Source organism: Staurois parvus, unplaced genomic scaffold (genome assembly GCF_062004578.1).
Source record: "Staurois parvus isolate SC_StPar_1 unplaced genomic scaffold, SC_StPar_1.0 ptg000089l, whole genome shotgun sequence".
NCBI lineage: Eukaryota > Metazoa > Chordata > Amphibia > Anura > Ranidae > Staurois > Staurois parvus.
In genome coordinates, this window is record NW_028317885.1 from 3,796,325 (window position 1) to 3,819,279 (window position 22,955).

At 41.4% G+C, this 22,955-nt stretch overlaps 1 protein-coding gene across 3 annotated transcripts in view; it reads right to left on the reverse strand.

Moving 5' to 3' along the window:
- Nucleotides 1–22,955, reverse strand: part of SLC12A1 (solute carrier family 12 member 1) — a 168,569-nt gene that overhangs the window by 3,751 nt on the left and 141,863 nt on the right. For all 3 annotated transcript variants that reach the window (XM_089670337.1, XM_089670336.1, XM_089670338.1), the window contains exons 21-25: nt 15,102–15,227; nt 13,340–13,451; nt 12,987–13,073; nt 6,167–6,302; nt 1,830–1,897 (exon numbers count right to left, since the gene is read on the reverse strand). In XM_089670337.1, the coding sequence (XP_089526463.1) occupies nt 1,830–1,897; nt 6,167–6,302; nt 12,987–13,073; nt 13,340–13,451; nt 15,102–15,227 (529 nt within the window). The remainder of the gene's footprint in view (nt 1–1,829; nt 1,898–6,166; nt 6,303–12,986; nt 13,074–13,339; nt 13,452–15,101; nt 15,228–22,955) is intronic.

Genomic DNA, 22,955 nt, shown 5'->3' on the forward strand with positions numbered 1-22,955 from the left:
TACATCTTGTTCGTTTCATTTCAAATCCATTGTGGTGGTGTATAGAGCCAAAAATGTTAGAATTGTGTCGATGTCCCAATATTTATGGACCTGACTGTATATGAGAATAAATTCTACTTATTGTAGTACGGAAAAACTGTTGTGAAAATGCCTCAATACTCAGACATTTGTACCACTTCCTTTATGATAATATCAACTTATTTTTCTTTAAGGCTAAGTTCCAATTTAAAAAAAAAAATAAATGCACATATTTTTGCAGGTAAAAAAAAATGTGCATTTATTATTTCTTCTAAAGAAGCCTGCAGAGCATTGCACCCATGATCAGCAGATTGTGGGTGCAATGTCAGGCCCCTGAAGAATCTCAGTATAGCTGTCTGTCCATACCTCCTCTACAGGCAGACAGTTACTAGAGAGCAGGAAGATCAATGAACTACAAGTGTGCTCATCAGTACCTTTGTACTTTCTTGAGAATTACAAGCCATCTGTTATGGTGGTAGGTGGTAGTTGTAGCTCATTCATTCACAGATCACAATGGATGACACAGCCGCATGGGCAAAGCCCTGCATGGCCACGTTTTCTTTTCTTTTAGTTTTTTCTTTTGTGGTTTTTTGTCTGGGGGGGGGGGTTGTTTTTTTTTTTTTTTTGTTAACTAGGTTTGTCTCAAGCATGTTTGAAGCTATTTACCATTGACTGGCTCAATACCTCTGCTGGAAGTTTATTCCAAGCATCAACTACTCTTTCAGTAAAATAGTACTTTCTGAGATTAGTTTTGAACTTTTTTCCAGTTAGTTTAAGGTCATGATCATTTGTTCTTGATTTTGGTTTCCTGTTGAAAATACTGCCTTCTTGAACCTTATTCACCGTCTTAATGTATTTAAAGGTTTCAATCAAGTCTACCCTTTCCTTTCTTTGCTCCAGACTGTACATGTTAAGTTCCTGAAGTCGCTCTTGATATGTTTTATGTTGACATCACGTCACAATACTCTGGAAGTTGGTGATGAGTTTGACAGATAGCAAGACTGGCTCCAAAGTGTAAGTAGGGACAAGGTACCCCCTCAGAAAGTGACTGATAGCATTGCTTGACATCAGGAATTATGTGAAGCTACAAGGATGGTGGCACTAAGACTATGCTCCAATGGCCGCACAATACTGATTCTCGCCAGTGGTTTTAAACACTGGCTGCACACACTGTGTACCACTAGAAACAGTTGTCAGATATGTACTCTGTACAAATCAATGGCCAATGTTGCTGCTGTTCGCATGTTGATCGGTTCCATGTGAATAGATTCTCCGACCAAACCTGGAAGCAGACAGTGTGGTGCATCCATGGTCAGCATTTTTGCAGAGTTCTGACCAAACAACAAACTAGTTGCAGCTAACTTGCTGAATTTTACGCGCTAATAGCACAGAGTGTTGCTGCATCCAGTGGTCGTGCTTAGCCACCTCCGGACGCAAACTGTGCCCTTGGTCACCTGCGTGAAAGTAGCATAACTGCTCAATTTCAGCAGTAGCAAGAAGCTGCCAGAAATAAACAAATATGTATGTGAGGACCTTTATAAAGCTTATGGGTACGTTATATACATAGATTCACAAAGATATGGCAGTAGGCCTAGAAATGTTAGGGCTTCTTTAAATACTGTTGTTGCCTAAACTGCTAAGGCTTTACACTTCCTATATAATAATTCATGTCATCAAAGGCTAATACCATTTCATTGTTTAACTTTTTAAAACTATTTATAACAAAGGCACTCAGACATCTGAATTTCAAACTTGCGTGTTCTTTGACGATTGGAGGCTGAGACCAGTAGACCCAAATACTTCATACTTACAAAACAATGAGGTTTGCAGATCGGGAATGTTCTTGCAGAAGTTCATTAAGTCTTACTTGTCTGTAACTCTGCAAGTGAAGAAAAGAATATAACAAAACTGAGCACTTAATGGATGTGACATACAGTTTTACAGGGTTCCTGCTTATATAAAATGTGATGGGTCCATTTACTGCAGCAGAAGATTTGTAGGATGTGACCTTACTGCCCATTGTATTTTACTAGACAATCTGGTCACAGTAAAGGAACAGAGCTCAGAACAATCTTATGCATTTTGAATATCTAAAGGCTTGTTCATACCATAATGTGCTATAATGTACGTAATGACTTGGATTACAATACAGGTTACTGCAATGCATTGTAAGGCATTGTAGATTTGCCGAGCGTTGCCACGTAAACTTAAGGCACCCAATGCAAATCTAAAGTACATTGATAGCCCAAATATCTTTTTTTGTTTCTCTTATATTTTTATTAAAAATAAGGAAACTTCACTGGGTACAGACAGAGAACATTGGTAATGTAGTGCTGAAGACCATTAAAGAAAATAAAAGAACATATGCACAATACAACAGGAACGTGTAAAAATGTAAGAAGGAAATCTGGAGAAGGGGGACGGAGAGGAGAGAAAAAGGGGGGCAAATGTAAGTATGTAAGTGAAATGGGGATAGAGAGAAAGAGTTAAGGGGAGGGTTACCTCACACCCCATCCTCCCCCTCAAACCTCCTAGTCTTGGGAACCTGATCAAAGAAAATAGTATTGAAGGCGCCCAGGTATCTGCTGCAACCACTGGTATTTACAGGGACTAAGAAAAAGGAAAGCCCAACCATTCCTAGGGAAAGACGGAAGGCAGAAAGCCTTCCCTAGCTAAAGGAAGGGTTTCAGGATCGACCAGTCCACTTAACTTAAAAGGAAGCACAATAATGCATGAGATGCAGCACATTTCATTATGGTGTGACTGGTCCCAATATCATAACCAATCTGCAGAACTGCCTGGTTTATTTTGTTTCAATAGTTAGTAACCAACATTGACTGAAAAGAAATAGACATGATTTTCAAAATCTGCTTCACCTGCTGCTCTTGCCATGTCTAAACTGGATTCTGATATCTTTTTTGGAGCTACAGTGATGAGATACAGTATCTCCACAAGAATTCCTAGTTGCTCCCAGCTGGGGCAGTCTTTACAAAACCACATAATGTAGAACAAAAAACTAAAGAGGCCTGCTGCATGAGAGTAACACGATAATGGAGTCTACAAGAAAAACATAAAGGAAACTTGGACCACCCAGGGAACTAAGGTCAGTTTTAGGTAAATCCTTCTTTGTAAACCTAAAACATTATTATTATTATACAGTATTTATAAAGCGCCAAGAGTTCGCTCAGCGCTGTACATTACAATGGGAGACAGTACATGCAACAGTACAACAACAATACAATGCGACACATGAGGGGTTCGAGGGCCCTGCTCCTTGGAGCTTACAATCTAGGAGGGAGGGGATAGTGGTACAGGACAAAATAGCTGTGGGGGATGAAGTGGTGGGAAGAGTGGAGTAAGTCGGCAAGTAGCAGGGGGTGGGGTAGGCTTCCCTGAAGAGGTGGGTTTTCAGGGTGCGCCTTAAGGAGAGGAGAGTAGGTGATAGTCTGATGGATTGGGGTAGGAAGTTCAAGAGGATGGGTGACGCTCTGGAGAAGTCCTGGAGACGGGCATGGGAGGAGGAGACCGGGGAATTAGAGAGAAGGAGGTCTTGTGAGGAGTGGAGAGTGCGTGTTGGGTGGTACTTGGATATTAGGTCTGTGATGTAGTTTGGGGCAGTATGATGGACAGCTTTGTACGTCAGTGTTAGGATTTTGAATTTGATCCGTTGGGCAATCATAAGCTAGTGGAGTGAATGGCAGAGGGGGGGTGGCGGAAACGGAGCAGTTGGTGAGGAGGATAAGTCTGGCTGCCGTATTCAGGATCGACTGAAGCGGGGATAGCCTGTGGCTATGAGTTGACTTTGTATAAAATGTTTACTAATACCCTTCAAAAATGAGCAAAGACTCCTGGTGATGGTTCAGCGCAGTACTGGTAGGATATGGAGCCAGAAATTTCAGTTTGTGATTTTAAAGATAACTTATGAGTTTTTTATAAAGGAAACCATGCTTTGTTTGATTTCCCCTCCCTCCACTTACCTTTTATTTTTTCCCCTGCTGCTCTGTTTACCCATTTCTACAAACTCTACACCTTGGCGCCGGCTGCACGCATATATATGGCTTCTCGGTGGGTGGGCCATAACGGTAAGAGGCAATCAGGAGCTTTCCGATCATATGACCACTGTGACAGCCAATCACAGCAGTCACATGATCACAAACCCTGCCTCCCAGCATCTAATACCCCTAAAAGGGCCAGGAGGCGCTGGCGCCAAAGGGTTAAATACCTTTTATTCTTCTGTCAATGCAGCATTTGATGACTGAGAAGCCAATGGTCAGACTTGAGTCCTGTCATTGGGGATGGGCTGGGAGTCCTTAGCTCTGACCAACCCAGCTTTTAGCTGGAGCTGGAAAAAATAAAGCATTTCCTTTTCAAAAGAGATTTTTATTTATAGCTAGTAATGTGCCCTTGAACTTCCTAGAAAAGTTGATTATTCCAGGAAGAGTCTATTTCCTAGCACAGCTCCCTCCCCCCACCATCCCGCCTTGTCATAGCCTTCTCTTCTTCTGAGTTAAATTTTTCATCGTGCTGGCCCAGGCCCCACCCCTCCCTTCATCTCCTATATAACCTTTCAAGTATCTGCTAGGGAAGGAGCATAATAAATTACGATAGAGTGTCACTTGAGTGATGGCTTTAAGTCTGCTGAGGATTGTCATCACAAGGGGGAGGCCTTTACAGGTATTTATTTATTACAGGTACTTATATAGCACTGTCAATTTATGCAGCGCTTTATTTATATATATTTTACATTCACATCAGTCCCTAACCCTCAAGGGGCGTACAATCTAAGGTCCCTACCTAAATTCATACATACATACACTAGGGCCTATTTAGACAGTATCCAATTAACCTACCAGCATGTCTTTGGAGTGTGGGAGGAAACTGGAGTATCTGGAGGGAACCCACGCAGGCACAGGGAGAACATGAAAACTCTAGGCATGTGGTGCTGCGTGGTTGGGATTCAAACCAACGACCCTAGTACTGCCAGGTGGAAGTGCTAACCATTTAGCCACTGTACTGCCCAGGTATATAACACACATAAAATACACAAAATGAAATATAATCTTATAGGAAAGCTTTTTGTTGAAATGAATAGTCTGGTGAAAAGGTCTCTTTTAGGGCTAAAGTTGGGTTGGGCTTTTAGAGGTTAATGGTTAGGAGTTATGGTTTGTGGTTACTTTATGGGATACTGCTTGTTCTGTCCCCTCTCATGTAATTTCTCTGTGTTGTATTGAACTACATCAGGTTATCATTTTTCTGTAGTATGCTAACATCTAGTGGAAGCATTGGGCCACAGCAGCTTGTTTACTAATGTGATTTTGGTATCTTTGTCTGTCCTCCCTTCCTGTTTAATGCTAGTTAGCTCAGTCCTGGGTAGTCACTCCTTCCTTCCATGTTCCCTCGGTGTTAATTATTCACAGAGCTTAGAAAAGTCATTGTCTTTTTACACGTCAAAAGACTGGAAATACAACCTCTGTACTGCAATTAGAAGAAGTAAAATTGCATTGCATTCAACTTCTGTGTCTTATTGAAGAATTAAGCTGCCTATGGATGGTGCCAAGGTCAGCAGTTGATCATACTGTCTGGACAGACTGGGTCTAAGGAGGTATGCCAATGCAAAAGTTAATTGTTAATGCAGAACTAAACCATCCTCTCCTTTACAGCCACGAAAGCTGCCATGTCAGCCTCTGTTTGATCTGCAGTTGCCATGGTTTTGCACATATGATCATTTATGACACTAGCCATTTGATGGCTTGATGGTTAAGAGTACAAGCAACCATGACAGTTATTGTTCATGGCACGCCTTGAGTGAAAACTGTGTTGGGAAACTGTCAAATTAGTGGATTTAGTTCCTGTTTACGTCTAAGGGTAAGGGAGCCAAACGTGAGTATCACCAAGTTCTTCAAGGTGAAACATAAGATACCACCAATTTAATACATAAAACATATGTACCGAATTTGAGTTCACTGGAATTTTGTTCTTGGTCAGAATTATTGGTGGGAAAGTGTCTCCCAAAGCTAAGATTTAAGTTCCTTTAGCTAAATGTTATTATAGACTTGCTGTGTTCCTTAGGATATATCTAGCAGACTGCCATTGAAGACACCGAAAATTAGAGTTATCAGTTGTATTGTGACATATAATAATCAACTACCTTCTCTTTGAACATTTCAATCTCAGAATCTGTTATTTTCCATGGATTTTCTCTTCTTATTTTCTCAGCAGTAGGTACATCTTTGGCGCTTTCGTGGAGTCTGTAAGGTTCAATCATCTCTTCGAAAAACTTCCAGCTACAAAACATGAACAAAAGACTGTTAAATGGAGGCCTTCCGGCACCTCTAGCTATGCCTTATGACATTTTGCATGAGAAAACACATTACAAAAATTATCAGAAAATGAAAAAAAAACTAGAATTAAACCATAAATTGACGCTTTTGCGGAGGTTGTAAGAAATGGCTTGCTATTAGGGATAAAAGGCCAATATACATTTTCATCCAGCTACCCATTCATTTTCAAATGACAAGAAGCACTTGGTAGTAGACAGATGGAAAGTGCAGCAAAGTCTGGTGAATATTTCAAATATTATGGCACATAGCGATACTCAGTCATACACGAGACAAGGAAACACTTCAAAATGTATTTGACACCAAAAACATGCGATCAGACTTTTTTGGCTAATACTCTGTAATTATTACAGTTTATGTGTGTTAGATGAAATACACCTCTCATTCACAGTCATGACTAATTATCACATCACTACGGCTAATGGATTAAACTTGACAACAGGAAAAACTAAGCAGGATAGGGATATTTTCTGCAGGTAGAAGTCACAAACACATCTGACAGATAAAAGATGTCCTTTTCCCTGAAATGTAAATACATAGTCAAGTTTGTACTCTACAAGGAGACTTGTGAATGCATTCTTAAATACACAAAATATAAAATGTATGTAATAACAACAGAGATGGTTGATCCAGGGGATATTTGTTTGCCTTCAAGGGACCAGGAAGGATTTTTTTCCCCCACTGGAGCAAAATTGTACCATGCGTTATAGGGTTTTTGTTTTCCCTTTGGATGAACTCTGAGCCTGGGGCTCAAATATATACGGAGCCGGTTTGCAGCACGATTTCAATCCCAGTCTGGTGTGACTTTGCTCAGTGGTTCAGGTGAAATTCAGGTGTGAATTGTTAAAGTGTATGACATTGGAAATCACACCTGAACCAGGCTACAAATCGTAATGGACTGTTTTTTAAATCGTACTGAGGCCGGCCCGCACATATGTGAGCCAGCTCCATAGAAAAGCCTTTTGGTTCATGTCATGCGAATCAGTTGTGGTTCAAATGTACTGTATGTATATGTGAACTGGGGCTGAGTTCTGCATATGGAGTTTTTCTATTTTCTGTTTATTCATTTTATCTGTTGGTTGACCTAGATGGGCTTGTGTCTTTTTTCAAGCTAACTATGCAATCTCTGGAAGAATCCTCCTTTTCCCTGTTTCACACTACTGCGGGCTATGCATCCTGTGTTTGCGCGGGTATGACAGCCCACTGATTTGAATGGGCTGCTGTGCCCACTGTCATGATCCACCCGGCGGTACCTCTAGCAATCCACAGGACAGGATTCTCCAGAGCGCGGAGTCTAAGTCCCAGTCTGCTTGTTCACCAGGGCTCCTGATGATGGGGATGGACTTGGAGCAGACAGTGACCAGGTCGCGGCCCCTGAGTACACCCGCCTGTGGTAGAGGGATCCGCCAGAGGTATATACTGGTAGAGAGCCTTACGTGAAGAGGCGGAAAGGCCTGAGCACTGATGACCGGATCTGTGCAGGACGGATGGATAGCAGAGTAGCAAGCATGGTCAGACAGGCCGATTCGGTAACGGAGGGGTCAGTGAGGTACAAGGTAGCAGGCAAAGAATAGTCAGGTCACTCACCGGGTTCGGTAACAGGAGTTCAGATCAATAGGGATATCCAGGAGAGTAGTCAAACGAGCCAGGGGTCAGAGCAGAAGATGGTCAGCAAGGTCAGGATCAAGCAGGGTCGGCAACAAGTCAATCAGCAGATACACAGGAACAGGATAAATAGACCATACGGCAACTAGTGTCTGTGCAGAGCTGGTTTAAATAGGGCGCCCAGCGTCGTCATTGGTGCCAGGCGCGCGTCCGCGAACGCGAGTGCGCACGCGCGGCCGTGGCCCAGGTTCTACCGCCAGCCGATTAGAGCGCATTGCCGTTCTGCGCATGTGCAGATCCGTGCGCCGTCACGCTTGCTGACACCCACATTTTACGCAACCAAAAGGTGTATGTACCTTTTCCAAAGTGCATGACCATGAGAACTGCGTCTTTTTGACCATGCAGTTTCCGTGCAGTTGCTGCACCCACAATTGCGCTGTTGGATGATGTGTGGGGGCACCCCGGTGTGTCTCACATGAGAATCTTGTTGTGGCTGTGGGTGGCTGTGGGTGCTAGAATCGATGCGACCAGCCCACAGTGTGTGGGCTAGTGTGAACCTAGCCTTACAGATAACTAAAAAGATAACTGGTGTCTGTAGTTACTTATCTGAAAGGCAGAAATTACTCACTTCTCGATAAACCCATAGCAATCTCTGGAGGAACCCTAGGGTTTTCTCGGGACCCTGGTTGAGAAAAGTTGGCTTAGACAATAGAGTTGGGTTACTAAAGGCAAATAGGATATTCACTTTGGATGGGAGGTTGCTTTTTGCAAGGGAATTTTTCCCAGAGCTTAGTGAATAAGGTGAAGCTCTGCCGACTTCCATCATGCAATCACATGCAAGTAAAAATGCTTTGCAATGTGAAATTTTACCACATTCAATGAGCTCTGGGGAAAATTCCCTTACAAAGTGAAACTTCACTTTCAAAGTGAACAGCCTAGTTATCTTTAGTAAATCAACCTCAATGGCTCAACATGTACTACCGAACCCTTGTCTAACCTATGTAGCCTTAAAGCGGAACTACACTGTATCTGGGTACCACAAGCCAAAAACACTATTTAATTCTATTTTTAATATTCAAAGCAAACTCCCCCATCCATCCATGTCTTTATGGTTTATTTTGATAAGATATCACTTAGAAAAAGACCCCCTAGCATGTCTGGCTTTGGCCATCTTGAGTAAGGGCAGATGATTCCTGTACCATTTACTTCCTGGAATCCATCTGGCAGGAGAATGGGCTTAGCTAAGAAAGCTGCTCCTCATCTCCAGAAGACCAGTGGCGTCCTTATGGGGGTGCGGGCCACACTGGGTGACACCATCACAGGGGGTGCAGGAGCAGGATTCCAGCAGAGCTTCTGGGCTCTGTGAAAGTCCTGGCCATTTATTGGGGTGATCCTGGATTCCCGGCACAGTGATAGCTGCCCCCGGTGTAGCTGTAAAATTAGTATCCCGACCTGTGAAGATATGTATCCCCTGAAGCAACTGTGCATGTGCCGGTTTCAGGCCAAAGAAACCGATCGCCGATCTCTGACTTTAGCACAGAGCTGCCATAGTTAACCCCTTACAGGCTGCAAACCGCTGAAGCTGATCCCGCGGATCACCATGGGTTGCAAGATCAGTTAACCCCATATAGGTAATTGATCTTGCAACCCATAGTGATCTGTGGGATCAGCTTCAGCGGTTTGCAGCCTGTAAGGGGTTAACTGTGGCAGCTCTGTTCTAAAGTCAGAGATCGGTTTCTTCTACCTGAAACCGGCACATGCGCAGTTGCTTCAGGGGATACATATCTTCACAGGTCGGGATACTTATTTTACCATTACACCAGCACCACTCCTTCCTCTCTGGAGGGGTGACACCACGTGTTACCGCACCGGGTGACACCAACCCTAGGGACAGCTCTGCAAAAGATTCCTGGGATGTATGACATCATTTGCCATGGCATGAAAGCCAAGAAGTAAGTGAAGAAATGTAAAAAAAACAGTTTTAAACAAATAAATATAATATACCTTCCAATCTATTTACTAATGCTAGCAGCATAAGGATTACAAATAGTCAATGTTGATTTAGAGAGTGAAGTTCCACTTTAACTTGTTTTATTTAAAATATAACTGCAGTCAGTCACAGGGGACTGAGCTGATCTTGATGATGTAGCAGCACAGTTAAGATTTGTATTGCAAACCCTATAAAGCAGCTCTTTTGATCTGTTTGTAATTGAAATTGTGGGTTTATTTACTAAAAGAATAGAGGCTGTTCACTTAGCAAAGTGAATGTTCACTAAGCATAGTCAGTAAGGTGAAGTTGTGTTCATTTAATTAACTAATCATATCCTAGCAAAGACCTCTCTTTTTAAATTCTTTCATACCTGATTGGTTAAACAAAGTAACACAGGCTCCAGTATCACCAGCAAGTGTGTTCCAAGTCCAGCAAATTACAGACAAAGGGATTAGGAAGAACTAGTACAGTATAGTAACTGGAGTAATAAAGTTTTATTAAAGATATTTTTTTAAAACTTAAAATAACAAACATGTTATATTCGCCTGCCCTGTACAGTGGTGTTGCACAGAACGGTCCCAATCCTCTTCTTCTCAGGTCCCCCGACGGCGATCCTGGCTCCTTCTTTTCTTTCTTTGTCCCCATAGCAAGCTGTTTGAGGGGAGATTTACTAAAACTGGAGCACTCAGAATCTGGTGCAGCTGTGCACTGTATCCAATTAGCATCTAACTTCAGCTTGTTCATTTAAGCTTTGGCAATAAAACCTGGAAACTGATTGGCTTCTATGCAGAGCTGCACTAGATTTTACACCGTGCTGATTTAGTAAATAACCCTCACAGTCAGGGGTGTATTTACCACAAGGCAAACAAGACACTTGCCTAAGGCGGCATTTTTCAGAGGGGCAGCACCTTCCCCCAGATGAAGGGATGGAAGAAGGGACACGCGTGCCATGGGACCCAGGTGGGATCAGAGAGAGGCTGCGGGCTGCTTTATGGTGTATGTAGAGCCTTACTCTCATTCCCGGGGATGTCTGGAGCTGTGGAGATGAGTATCTTTCTCTCTATTGCTGGGGGGGGGGTGTAGTGGAAGGCTTTCCCAGGTGGGAGGCAGGGGTGCTGTTGGTCAATGTTAGGCTCTTTCCGCGGGAGAGGGAAGGGGGTGGTGTTGGTTTGTGTGCATGGGGGCAGACGATCTTTGTGTTGCCTACGGCAGCACAAAACCTAAATACACAACTGCCCACGGTGTCTGCTCGCTTCCAAGCTGTGTTTCTATGGAGCCGTGCTTCATAGACTCACACAGTGGGACTTAGTCCCACCCCCACTTCCTCTCCACTGCATTTGATTGACAGCAGCAGCCAATGGCTCCTGCTGCTGCTTGAGTGCTGTGTGAAGAGGAAGAGAGGAGAATACATGCAGCCATGCACAACACTGGATCCCTTCTATGCTCTCTTCCCCTTCACCCAGTGATAGTGATATATAAAACAATTTTTACCTTAATGCATTAAGGTAAAAAATGTTTTTTTTAGCTTTAGTATCACTTTAACAGCTAAGCTCCTTACAGTACATGTTTCTCAAGGGTTAATTCTAGGTTTTTAAGGGAGTGGCCTATAATTATATAGCTCTGTATAAATAAGCTGCGATCTCAATGTAATATCCATAAAACCAGAATAAAATAATCAATGTGGTATATACAGTATGTTCATAAGTATGTAAGGAAAATATTGATTTTATAATTATTTTGTTCTGATTTTATGAATAGTAGATTGATTAGTGTATAGGGAGATTGCAGTGCAGTAAAATTTATTCACACATATATTTTGCTGCGTTGGTTAATACATTGAGTACCACTGCTGGTCAGTTGGTTCTAGGTGTGGTGAGAGTGAGAGTTTTTTTTAACCACTTGCCCTCCAGAGGATTTACCCCCCTTCCTCACCAGGCCATTTTTTGTAATACGGTGCTACGTTACTTTAAGTGACAAATGCGCGGTCATGCAATGCTGTACATAAATGAAATTTATGTCCTTTTTTTCCCACAAATAGAGCTTTCTTTCGGTGGTATTTGATCAGCTCGGTATTTTTTATTGTTAGCGTTATAAACAAAAGACTGACAATTTTGAATAAAAAGAAACAATATTTTTTACTTTTTGCTACAAAACATATCCAATAACAAAATGTTAAAAATCTAATTTCTTCATAAATTTAGAGCAAAATGTATTCTGCTACATGTCTTTGCTAAAAAAAAAAAAATCCCAATACGTGTGAATTAATTGGTTTACGTGAAAGTTATAGTGTCTACAAATGGAGGCATATATACTGGATTTTTTTTTGTTATACTAGTAATGGCGGTGATCAGCGACTTATCAGCAACTGTGGGACTGCAGCAGGCATTCTGACACTGGGTGGGAACTGACTAACTGTCATTGACATCCCCAGTAACACTAATACAGTGATCAGTGCTAATAAAAGGCCTTGACACTGTACTAATGACACTGGGCAGGAAGGGGTTAACATCTGGGGCAATCAAAGGGTTGACTGTGTGCTGGGAGTGTTTTACTGTGTGCTGTGTTTTACTAGGGAGACATGCTGCTTTGTATCTCTCTGCTGTGCAGAGAGATACAAAACAGCATGTCCATGCTAACAGCAGAGAGACCTGTATTGTTTACACACAGGTCTTCCCCCTGTCAGCTTTCCCCGATGATCACCGAGTGCTGGCCAAGAATAGCCGGCCAGGACCCGGTGACTGACATCTCTAGCTACCAATAGCGGCGAGGGTAGGGCGGAGTGCGTGCCCCCTACCTGGAAATGCATATCACGTATATATAGGTGATTGTGAGCAGCCCTGCCAGTATTTCTGCTATAGGGCAGACTATAACTAAAGAAATGAACACTGTATTGAAGTAATTGTCTGACCTGTGTAATACAGTAATGTTTACAAGTATTTGTGACTATATTTCTGTAGTTGTGATTTTAGTCACAAAAGCAACAACAGAATAGACAAAATCAGTGGAAAGGGGAACAAAGTAAAAAAACTCCATACCTTTCTTTGCTTGGCTTTGTATTAATATCTGCAACAATGTATATATCTGCAAATTTGATACGGAATTTACTCAAAAGTGCTGCCATCCTGCAGAAATAAATATTAACATATAAATGGAATATTAGCATGGTTGTTAGGCAATTTTCATTCAGAAGAAAATGCATCCATGTATCTTCCTTTACATAGCATATCATATACATCAACCATCAGTTGGAGAAAAGGTAAACTCTAGATCCTAGCGAGAATGTATATATTTACATATTTAAGGAAACATATTAATGGTGCTCTCTGTCTGTGAATAAATCAAATGTCTACACTTCACTTCATAAAAGCTTGGCAACATGCATAATTACGTTAGTTTTTCATCTTCAATACGGTTCACTTTTCCTCCAATGAAAATTCTCAGTTTACAGTCCTTCCATTTCTTTCTGAGGGTCAGAATATGTGGGATAAGAACAGTCAAGCCTACAAAAAACACATTTAAGATAGTCTTCAATGTCAATATTAAGTATGCATCCATAGGGATTTCATAAGAATTTGTCACTATGCAAGGCTCTAGTGAATAGAGACCATTACATGGTGAAAACTTTGGTTACTATAGATTGTTTTACTTTTTTATGCTTTGTCAACTGGCTAAACACATGCTCCTTGGTGCTTATTTTTTTAAATTTTTTTTATTTATTTCAGGTACTTATATAGCGCCGTCAATTTACTCAGCACTTTACATATATATTGTACATTCACATCAGTCCCTAACCCTCCAGGAGCTTACAGTCTAAGGTCCCTAACTTACATTCATACATACACATACTGGGGCCAATTTAGACAGGATCCAATTAACCTACCAGCATGTCTTTGGAGTGTGGAAGGAAACCGGAGTACCCGGAGGAAACCCAGGCAGGCACAGGGAGAACATGCAAACTCCAGGCAGGTGGAGCCGTGGCTGAGATACAAACCAGCCACCCTAGTACTGCCAGATGGAAGTGCTAACCATTTAGCCACTGTACTGCCCATGAAAGATTTATGAAAGATTCAGAAAAACATATTTCACAGCACCACAAATTCCAAGTAGAAGAATGTTGGGTGGATGAGTTTCCAGTTATTTTAGCCAATATTGTTGTAGGTGTTCAACCAATCCCAATCAATAACGAAAAACATAAGAGCTGCTCTGCCTAGTTGGACATGCAGGTGGCAAGCGTGTGTCCACATTAGGATTGACTTACTAAAGGAGTAGAGACTGTTCACTTAGCAACTTGAATATTCACTGAGCTTAGTAATGCGATATTCAATTCAATCAACTATTCGTGTACTAGCAGAAATCCTGTGTTTCTTATTTCCCTCATACCTAATTGGGTGTTCAGATTGAACTGCCTCTTCTTCTTTAGTAAATCAATGCTTTAGTCTGACTTCACCGGTTGTGTCCCATAATTTTAGACATTTTACCTAAGTGACATGATTTGTTCTGTTGGCATATACACTCACCGGCAACTTTAGTGCCAAGAAAACATCCCCCATACCATGACACCACCACCACCAGCCTGAACCGTTGATACAAGGCAGGATGGATGCATGCTTTCATGTTGTTACACCAAATTTTAACCCTACCATTTGAATGTCGTGTCTGAACCAGTCTGACCTCAGACATCAACAAGCCACTTGGAGCTTCCCCCTTCCCACTCTTGAAGAGGTGTCTGCAACCTCTTATATTAGGCTGCCTGATCTCTGCATATGCTTTATAATATTGTGCTATGGTACATTCGTTTAATGGCAACACCCCTGTACACACTGGTGTTTATGTGCCATTTTTGTGCTTCTTCATACACTGTTTTGTAAAATCTCAAAAACCTAAGAAATTCTTTGACAAACAAATATACTCCCAGATATATCAGATACTAGCTTTGTTCTGATTACTTTTTTAATAATAATACAAATGAGTGTGGTCTTGTTGCTAACTGAATACAATCAATACAGACTAACTGTCATTTTCGGTAGAATTACTAACTTCCATAGAATGAGCAACATGTTTAGTTACAACACATTAGTCTTTCCTATTAATTCATTATAGGAATGCAGCATAGAGTCAGTGGATCTTGATAGTATTTCAGTATTTCTTACCTCCATCATCAAAAAGCCACCACACATCAATTGTGCCTTTGCCTTGCTTCTTCTTAAACTGCTCACTAGCTTCTACAAGTCTTTGGTTGTATTCGCCAGCAGGCATGGGTGGAAGAGTGTTGGCATCTGAAAAATACAGCAAAACCTAGAATTGCTAAATCTGCATAATGACCATATTTACAGTACAAGAGGAACTTGTCGGCAAAGAAAATATAGATTTGCTGATTTCTCCTTCTGATAATGCTACTTACTTGGTTGTCAAGATGATCCATTGGTTAAAATACTTTCTGATCCATTGACCCAGTACTAGTATGATGATAAGGAATTCTGACTTCCTTCTAACATCTCTAGCTTGTTCTGGGTCAATGGTTCAACAAGTAAGGCTGCTTTCACACTGCTCCATTGAAAAAACCTGGTAAAAATGCTTATATTTTTCTTTTGCTGTGTTTCCTGGGTGCCTATTACCCAGTATGCACCTGTGAAATTTGGACATGTGACCAAAGAAAATGCATAATGCATTTTTATGCTTTTTCATTCATTTCAATGGGAGGTGTGTTTTTGACATTTGTTTTTTAACATGCACCAAACATGCATCATAATGCTGCAAGCAGGACTTTTAGAAGTGAAACACAACTAACCGGTGTGAAGAATTCCATAGGATTTAAATTGATGCATTTTTCATACATTTTTCTTCTGCTTTTTTTAACTGAAAAACTGATTAGTGTGAAAAGGCCCAAATGAAGCCAGAGACAGCCATTTTAATAAAGAGTTCCCCATATCTATCTCTGTACAAGTGTTCTCTATAGCAGAACTAAAAGGGCTTGGTACTTACCTTTCCAATGGTCCCTTGCTGGTGCCGGCATCTTCTCCTGTGTGCTGGTCTTCTGACGCCTTCATTGGCCCATGCGGGATGTGGCCTTCTTCTGCGATAAAAACCTGCCTGCTTGCTTTTTTATACAGTGGGACTTCAGCTCTGCTTTAAAGTTCTGCCCTCTATGAGAGAAAATACATGTAGTACTTTGTCCCATGATTCTAAGTGCTTTCAAACCTTAGTTATGAGATCCAACCTGCCCCCTCTCCTCCTGCCATGTTCGATCCAACAACAGCTATTAAGGAGACGGCCATTTCATAGCTGCAGCTTGCCATGGCTGTGAGCACTTTACTGAGCCAAGCAAGAGCAAGAGGAATGTAGATAGAGGGGGGTACAGCGTGTTAGCCTCTGCATTCAGCTTGCCATTGCTTGTCTTGGCAAAGTGCTCACAGCCCTGACAAGCTGCAGCTATGAATCACCCATCTCCTTCCTAACTGTTGTCAGATTGGCAGCAGCAGGATGGGGGGGGGGGGGCAGGTTGGACCTCAAAACTAGGGTTAGTACTTCATGTTCCATAAAGGACAGAACTGTAAAAAATTATAATAAGATAGATCTTCTTTAATCACTTCCCAACCATGCTATAGCTGAAAGACAGCTACAGCGAGGTTGTCCAGTTCTGGGAGGGCATCCTCCCAGAATGCGCCCCCAGTGGCGTGCACCCGGCGCTTCCGGTGATTAGGTAAAAGTACGATCACAGCGGCCTTTTACCATGTGATCAGCTGTGTCCAATGACACAGCAGATCACAATGTAAATACAGTTGCCGGTTATTGGCAGCACTTTCCTCACGCTGTCACAGCAAGCATGCACCTCTCGATCTCGCACCTGCGCAATAAGGACACTGCATGGTGCAATTTGTTTAGAACAGGTTGCCGTAACAATGACGGCAAAGGCGTACGTTCCCACCCCGTTCTTATGGCAACCTGTCCTTCCTCCGCCGATGCTACAACAGCACTGTAATCAAAGGGAACGATTTCCCTATTTAAAAACGTTGCTGGTCTCCACCTGGCATTGCGTCTTTTCTGGTTTGGAAATACTGCGATGCTACAAGGGGGGATGCTCATTGATTCCTGGGATTGGTGACTCATCGATCCCAGGAAACAATGGATGGGCGGATATGACGTACCGCGCCGCAAACAGATATAACGGAAGTTCATTTACAATGCCAATTAAAGATATGTAAACTTTGGAGAGAAAAAAAAAACCTGCCAAACATTTTTGGGGCACCATAGTTACATAGTTAGTCTGGCTGACAAAAGACAAAAGTCCATCCAGTTCAACCATTAAAAAAAAAAAAAGTGATAATTCTATACCCACAGTTGATTCAGAGGAAGGAAAAAAAAACAGCAAACATGATCCAATTTGCTCCTGCAGGGAAAAAATTCCTTCCTGATCCCCCGAGAGGCAATCGGATATTCCCTGAATCAATTTACCTATAAATGTTAGTATCCAGTTATATTATGTGTATCTAAGAAACAATCCAGGCCTTTTTTAAAGCAATCCACTGAGCTGGCCAGAATCAACTCTTGAGGGAGTCTATTCCACATTTTCACAGCTCTTACTGTGAAGAAACCTTTCCGTGTTTGGAGATTACATTTCTTTTCCTCCTGATGTAAAGAGTGCCCCCTTGTCCTCTGTGATGACCTCAGGGTGAATAACTCTACACCGAGTTCACTACATGAACCACTGATATAATTATACATAGAAATCATATCCTCACTTAATCTCCTCTTCTCAAGAGAGAATAAATTCAGTTCCTCTAATCTTTCCTCATAGCTGAGCTCCTCCATGCCTCTTTTCAGTTTGGTTGCCCTTCTCTGCACTTTCTCCAGTTCCCCAATGTTCTTTTTGTGAATTGGTGCCCAAAACTGAACTGCATATTCCAGATGAGGTCTTACTAATGATTTGTACCGGGGTAATATGATATCTCTCTCTCTGGAGTCTATACCTCTTTTAATACAAGAGAGGATTTTGCTCGCTTTAGAAACCGCAGCTTGGCATTGCATGCCATTATTAAGCTTGTGATCTACCAGAACTCCCAGATCCTTCTCCACCATGAATACATACATTGAGAAAAAGTTTAAAAATCAGGTGGAGCTCTGCTTTAAGGTAAGGATTAACATGATTAACGTGTACATATCCACAGTGACCATTAAAAAAAAGGAATCTTTACTGATCTGATGTAATTACACTGAAATTGACTGGTGGATATAGAGGAAGTTACTGTGTTTAATGTTCTTTTCTGTGTATTTCTGACCAAGCACTTATGTGACAGTTCAGGTAAAAGATTCAGTTGACTGTAACATTACACATACAGGTGCATATTGGGATGAGAACCTTGCAAAGTTTAGGAAATGTCACTTTCAATTATTTAGTAGACGGACATTTACAGCACACATTATTTAATGGTATCAGTCTGCAGTAGCTGCATGTGTTTTATAATTGTGTCTGTCTTTCAGCATGTCACCCACTGTTGGCAAAATGTCTCCTATATTTCACTTACAGGGACCTGCACAGCTCATCAGACAATCAGTGGCAGCACATCACTTTCAGAGCATTCTTTTTGTCCAGTCCGTTCTGTGACATTTAACTCAGAATAAAAAATGGATGAGCCATCACACAACCAAATGAAGATGACAAAGTTCGCCTTTTATCTTGCGGAAAGCCAAAATGTACAAAACACTGAAGTAACAGATATACTACATTTTGCACATTACAGCACTCTCTAGAAAGTAAAAAGATAATGTTATTGTCACTTTTGTTATGCCAGCCAGCCCTTGGTTCTCACACTGTATTGTCTTAGTCTCAAGATTGTGAATGAACAGTTATTTAAAGCGGAACTTTAGTCAGAAAATTCAATCCTGCTATGTAAAACATTTAATATAAGTGCCTATACTGTATAAAATCCAGCAAAACACTTTCTCATCCTGCTCTGCACATGCTCAAATGCTCTCTATTTTTTGGCACCGTGTCGAAAATATAGCGGCCACTCTGCTGACAACCTAAAGATTTATTACTGCTCAGGGGCTCTGGGCTTCAGCAAAATAGCAGCTTCCAGCAAGAAGAAACAGGAAAAATGTTGGAGGCTTTTCACAGCATAAACTAGTTTTGGAAGCATAATTATTAATGTGGAATGTACTGTATGCTCCTTGTTAACCACTTGCCCTCCACAGGATTTACCCCCTTCCTGACCAGGCCATTTTTTGGGATTAGGCACTGCATTATTTTAACTGAAAATTGTGTGCTCATGCAATGCTGTACATGAATAACATTTATGTCCTTTTTTCTCCACAAATAGAGCTTTCTTTCGGTGGTATTTGATCACCTCTGCATTTTTATTTTTTTAGCACTGAACAATAGACCAACAATTTTGAAAAAAAAACCAAACAATATTTTTGACTTTTTGCTACAAAATATATCCAATACAAAAAATAAAAAAAATCACTTGGTAAAGCCAGCAGGGCTGCGCAAAATCACATATGTGATTTGCATTTCTGGGTAGGGGACGTGCATGCGCACCGCCCTACCTGCACTGCCATTGGTGGCTAGGGATGTCAATCACCGGGTCCCGGCTGGAGAGTCCCTGCTGGCATCCAGCAATTGTTGGGGAAAGCTGACGAGGGAGAGACTTCTGTGCAAACGACACAGGTCTCTCTCCTGCCAGCAAGGACATGCTGCTTTGTATTTCTCTGCACAGCAGAGAAATACAAAGTAGCATGTCTCCCTAGTGAAACACACACAGCACATAATGTAAGACAGCACACAGTTAACAGCCTAAAGATTTGCTGCTGCTCAGGGGCTCTGGGCTTCAGCAAAATAGCAGCTTCCAGCAAGAAGTAACAGGAACAATGCTGGAGTTTTTTTTACAGCATAAGCTTGTTTTGGTAGCATAATTATGAATGTGGAATGTACTGTATGTTCCTTGTTAACCACTTGCCCTCCAGGGGATTTATCACCCTTCCTGACCAGGCCATTTTTTGTGATTCAGCACTGGGTTATTTTAAGTGACATTTGTGTGGTTATGCAACGCTGTACATAAATGAAATTGATGTCCTTTTTTCTCCACAAATAGAGATTTTTTTTGGTGGTATTTGATCACCTCTGCATTTTTTATTTTTTGAGCTATAAACAAAAGACTGACAATTAAAAAAAAAAACCCAATATTTTTGACTTTTTGCTACAAAATATATCCAATAAAAAAATGTAAAAAATCAAATTTCTTCATAAATTTAGGCCAAAATGTATTTTGCTCCATGTCTTTGCTAAAAAAAAAATCCCAATACATGTGAATTAATTGGTTTACATGAAAGTTATGGCATTAACAAATGGCGGTATATATACTGGAATGTTCTTTTTTATACTAGTAATGGCGGCGATCAGTGACTGATAGCAGGACTGCAGTGGGCATTCTAACACTGGGGGGGGGGGGACTGGCTAACTGCCACTGACATCACAATGAAACTAATACAGTGATCAGTACTAATAAGAAGCACTGACACTGTACTAATGACACTGGGCAGGAAGGGGTTAACATCTGGGCGATCAAAGGGTTAACTGTGTGCTGTTTTACATTTTGTGCTGTGTGTGCTTTACTAGGCAGACATGCTGCTTTGTATTTCTCTGCTGTGCAGAGAAATACAAAGCAGCATGTCCTTGCTGGCAGGAGAGAGATGTGTGTCATTTACACAGAAGTCTCTCCCCTGTCAGCTTTCCCTGATGATTTGCCAGGTGCCAGCAGGAACTCTCTAGCTGGGACCCGGTGACTGACATCCCTAGCCACCAATAGCAGTGCGGGTAGGGCGGTGCACGTGCGCATCCCTTGCCTGGAAATTCAAATCACGTATATATATGTGATTTTGTGCAGCCCTGCCACCCTGTAGGAGTATATCTACTATAGGGTGGTGGGAAAGCGGCTACAGAACATTATTTTTTATCAAGTTGTTATAGGTGAAGTTCAACTTTAATCAAACTTTAGAGCTACATTTCTCAACTGTTTTACCCTGAGAAACCCTTGAAAATCCCTTAGGTCTCGGTGGAACCCCTGTTAAACCAAATATTCTGGAATAGTGCAAAAAATGCTCCTTAAATTGGTGGTTAGTGGGAAGAATAAAGTCCTTACAGTGGTTATCTAAATGCCAATTTTATAGGCAGTTAAAAAAAATGAATTGGTGTCGTGCTGCTGGCTTTACCAAGTGGTGTTGGCCCTGGAACTATTGAGGTATCATCAAGTTGAAGGTTAACCTCCCTAGCGGTCTGATTATGTCCATATTTCTGTGCTCAAAGCGGTAAATTTTTTTGCATGGAAATACGTATTTTTTTTATTGTAGGCCTGTAATTTTTAGGAATAACTCACTGAAATCTGTCCAAACAAGAGTCTAGTAAACATCCCCAGTATGTTACAATTTGAAACACGAAATCATAAATTATAACTTAATAAATAATCATAAAAAATAATAATATAATAATAAATTTAATTCACTAATATAATCAAACCAAAAACACTGAAATTTGAAATATAGCGCCAAGTTCGCACATCACTGAGCAAAGTCGCAAAATAGTTTTCAGTGTCTGATGACGAATTTCCTCACGAATCATTATCACTCAATTCTGCTAGTAGTTCTGATTTACTATCGCTGTTCTCTAGCTGGTCTAAAACCGATTTTGACCTAAAGGGACGCTTTTTGGACGCCTTGGACGCCATGGACGTTTCTCAGTTTCCAGGCAGAAAGAACACTAAAATTGTAGGCAGGGCACAGGACAAAGCACTCAGGACAAAATGTATGTGAAATGGTTTGATACAGTAATGTTATACTATGTGATTTTAATGAATTTAGTGAATGTCACTTTTTGTCATTTTCAAATTTCCTGCCGTTCCGTCCCCCGTACGTCCCGACATCGCAGGGGACAAACCCAGAAGACAGATGCCGGCATCCACCGGAGGAGATTACAGGGGACACTGCAGGAGAGACATTGCGGGAGCGCAGGACAAGGTAAGAGAAGAACAGATACTGGAGCAGCGCCGCATGGTAAGCCCGAGTGTAGCTCGGGGTTACCGCTTGTGGTACTGAAACTTTACCCCAAGCTACACTCGGGAATACCGCCATGGAGGTTAATCAGCCACAGCTCAATGAACCCCAAGCAATGTCTGGAGCAGTGTTGTTTTATACTTTTTTCAGTCAAGGCAGCCTTTAAAATATGCACAATCTTGAGGGACCCCATTCTAAAATCACACGTAGGACACCCAACATTAGAGCTGATTTGTTCTTACAAAAGAAATACAATACACCTTTGCACATTGGAACTGACTAGTATTCTTGCATTTCTCTTCCTCACGTAGCTAACATGACCCCATTGCTAATGAAGAGGGGCAGTGAAGGGGCAAACAAGATTGCTGTGCAGGGGTGCAGCGTCCTCTTTATCAACTGATGATGCCATCAATTGACTGGCCCACATGGTGCCCAAGGTTGTAATGCTTACTGGCAATTTTTGGGAAATTTGGGAAAACTCTTCAGCGTTTTGCCAGAAGCTGATTGAAAATGGCTGCACTAGAGGATTTATAAATGTTTCCACCTGAACCCCTCTCCTAAGTTTGAAAGTTGGATAAAATATGTCGGTCTCACCACTAGATGGGAGAGGATGCAGATCTGAAATAATGACAATCTTAACTGCACCCCAATTTCTCTTTTTTAGAAGCTAGTACAAGCACCCTTAATGTCATGTTAATTTGTTAGTAAGCTTACATGATCATAATTAATATACAGTATATACTGTATTTTATGTTTATACCAGCAAATCAATCATTGCATCTAAAAAATGCTACGAACCCTACATAACAGCTTACTACTGCTTCTGCCTATTTATACATTATCTATACCTGCAAATAGAAAAGCCTAATTTTCTTTATTTCTTGCAATCAACCTGTATATTTTTTAAAACTGTGATGCGTATTACACATTACAGTTTAAGAGTTTCTTTCCGTGTATGG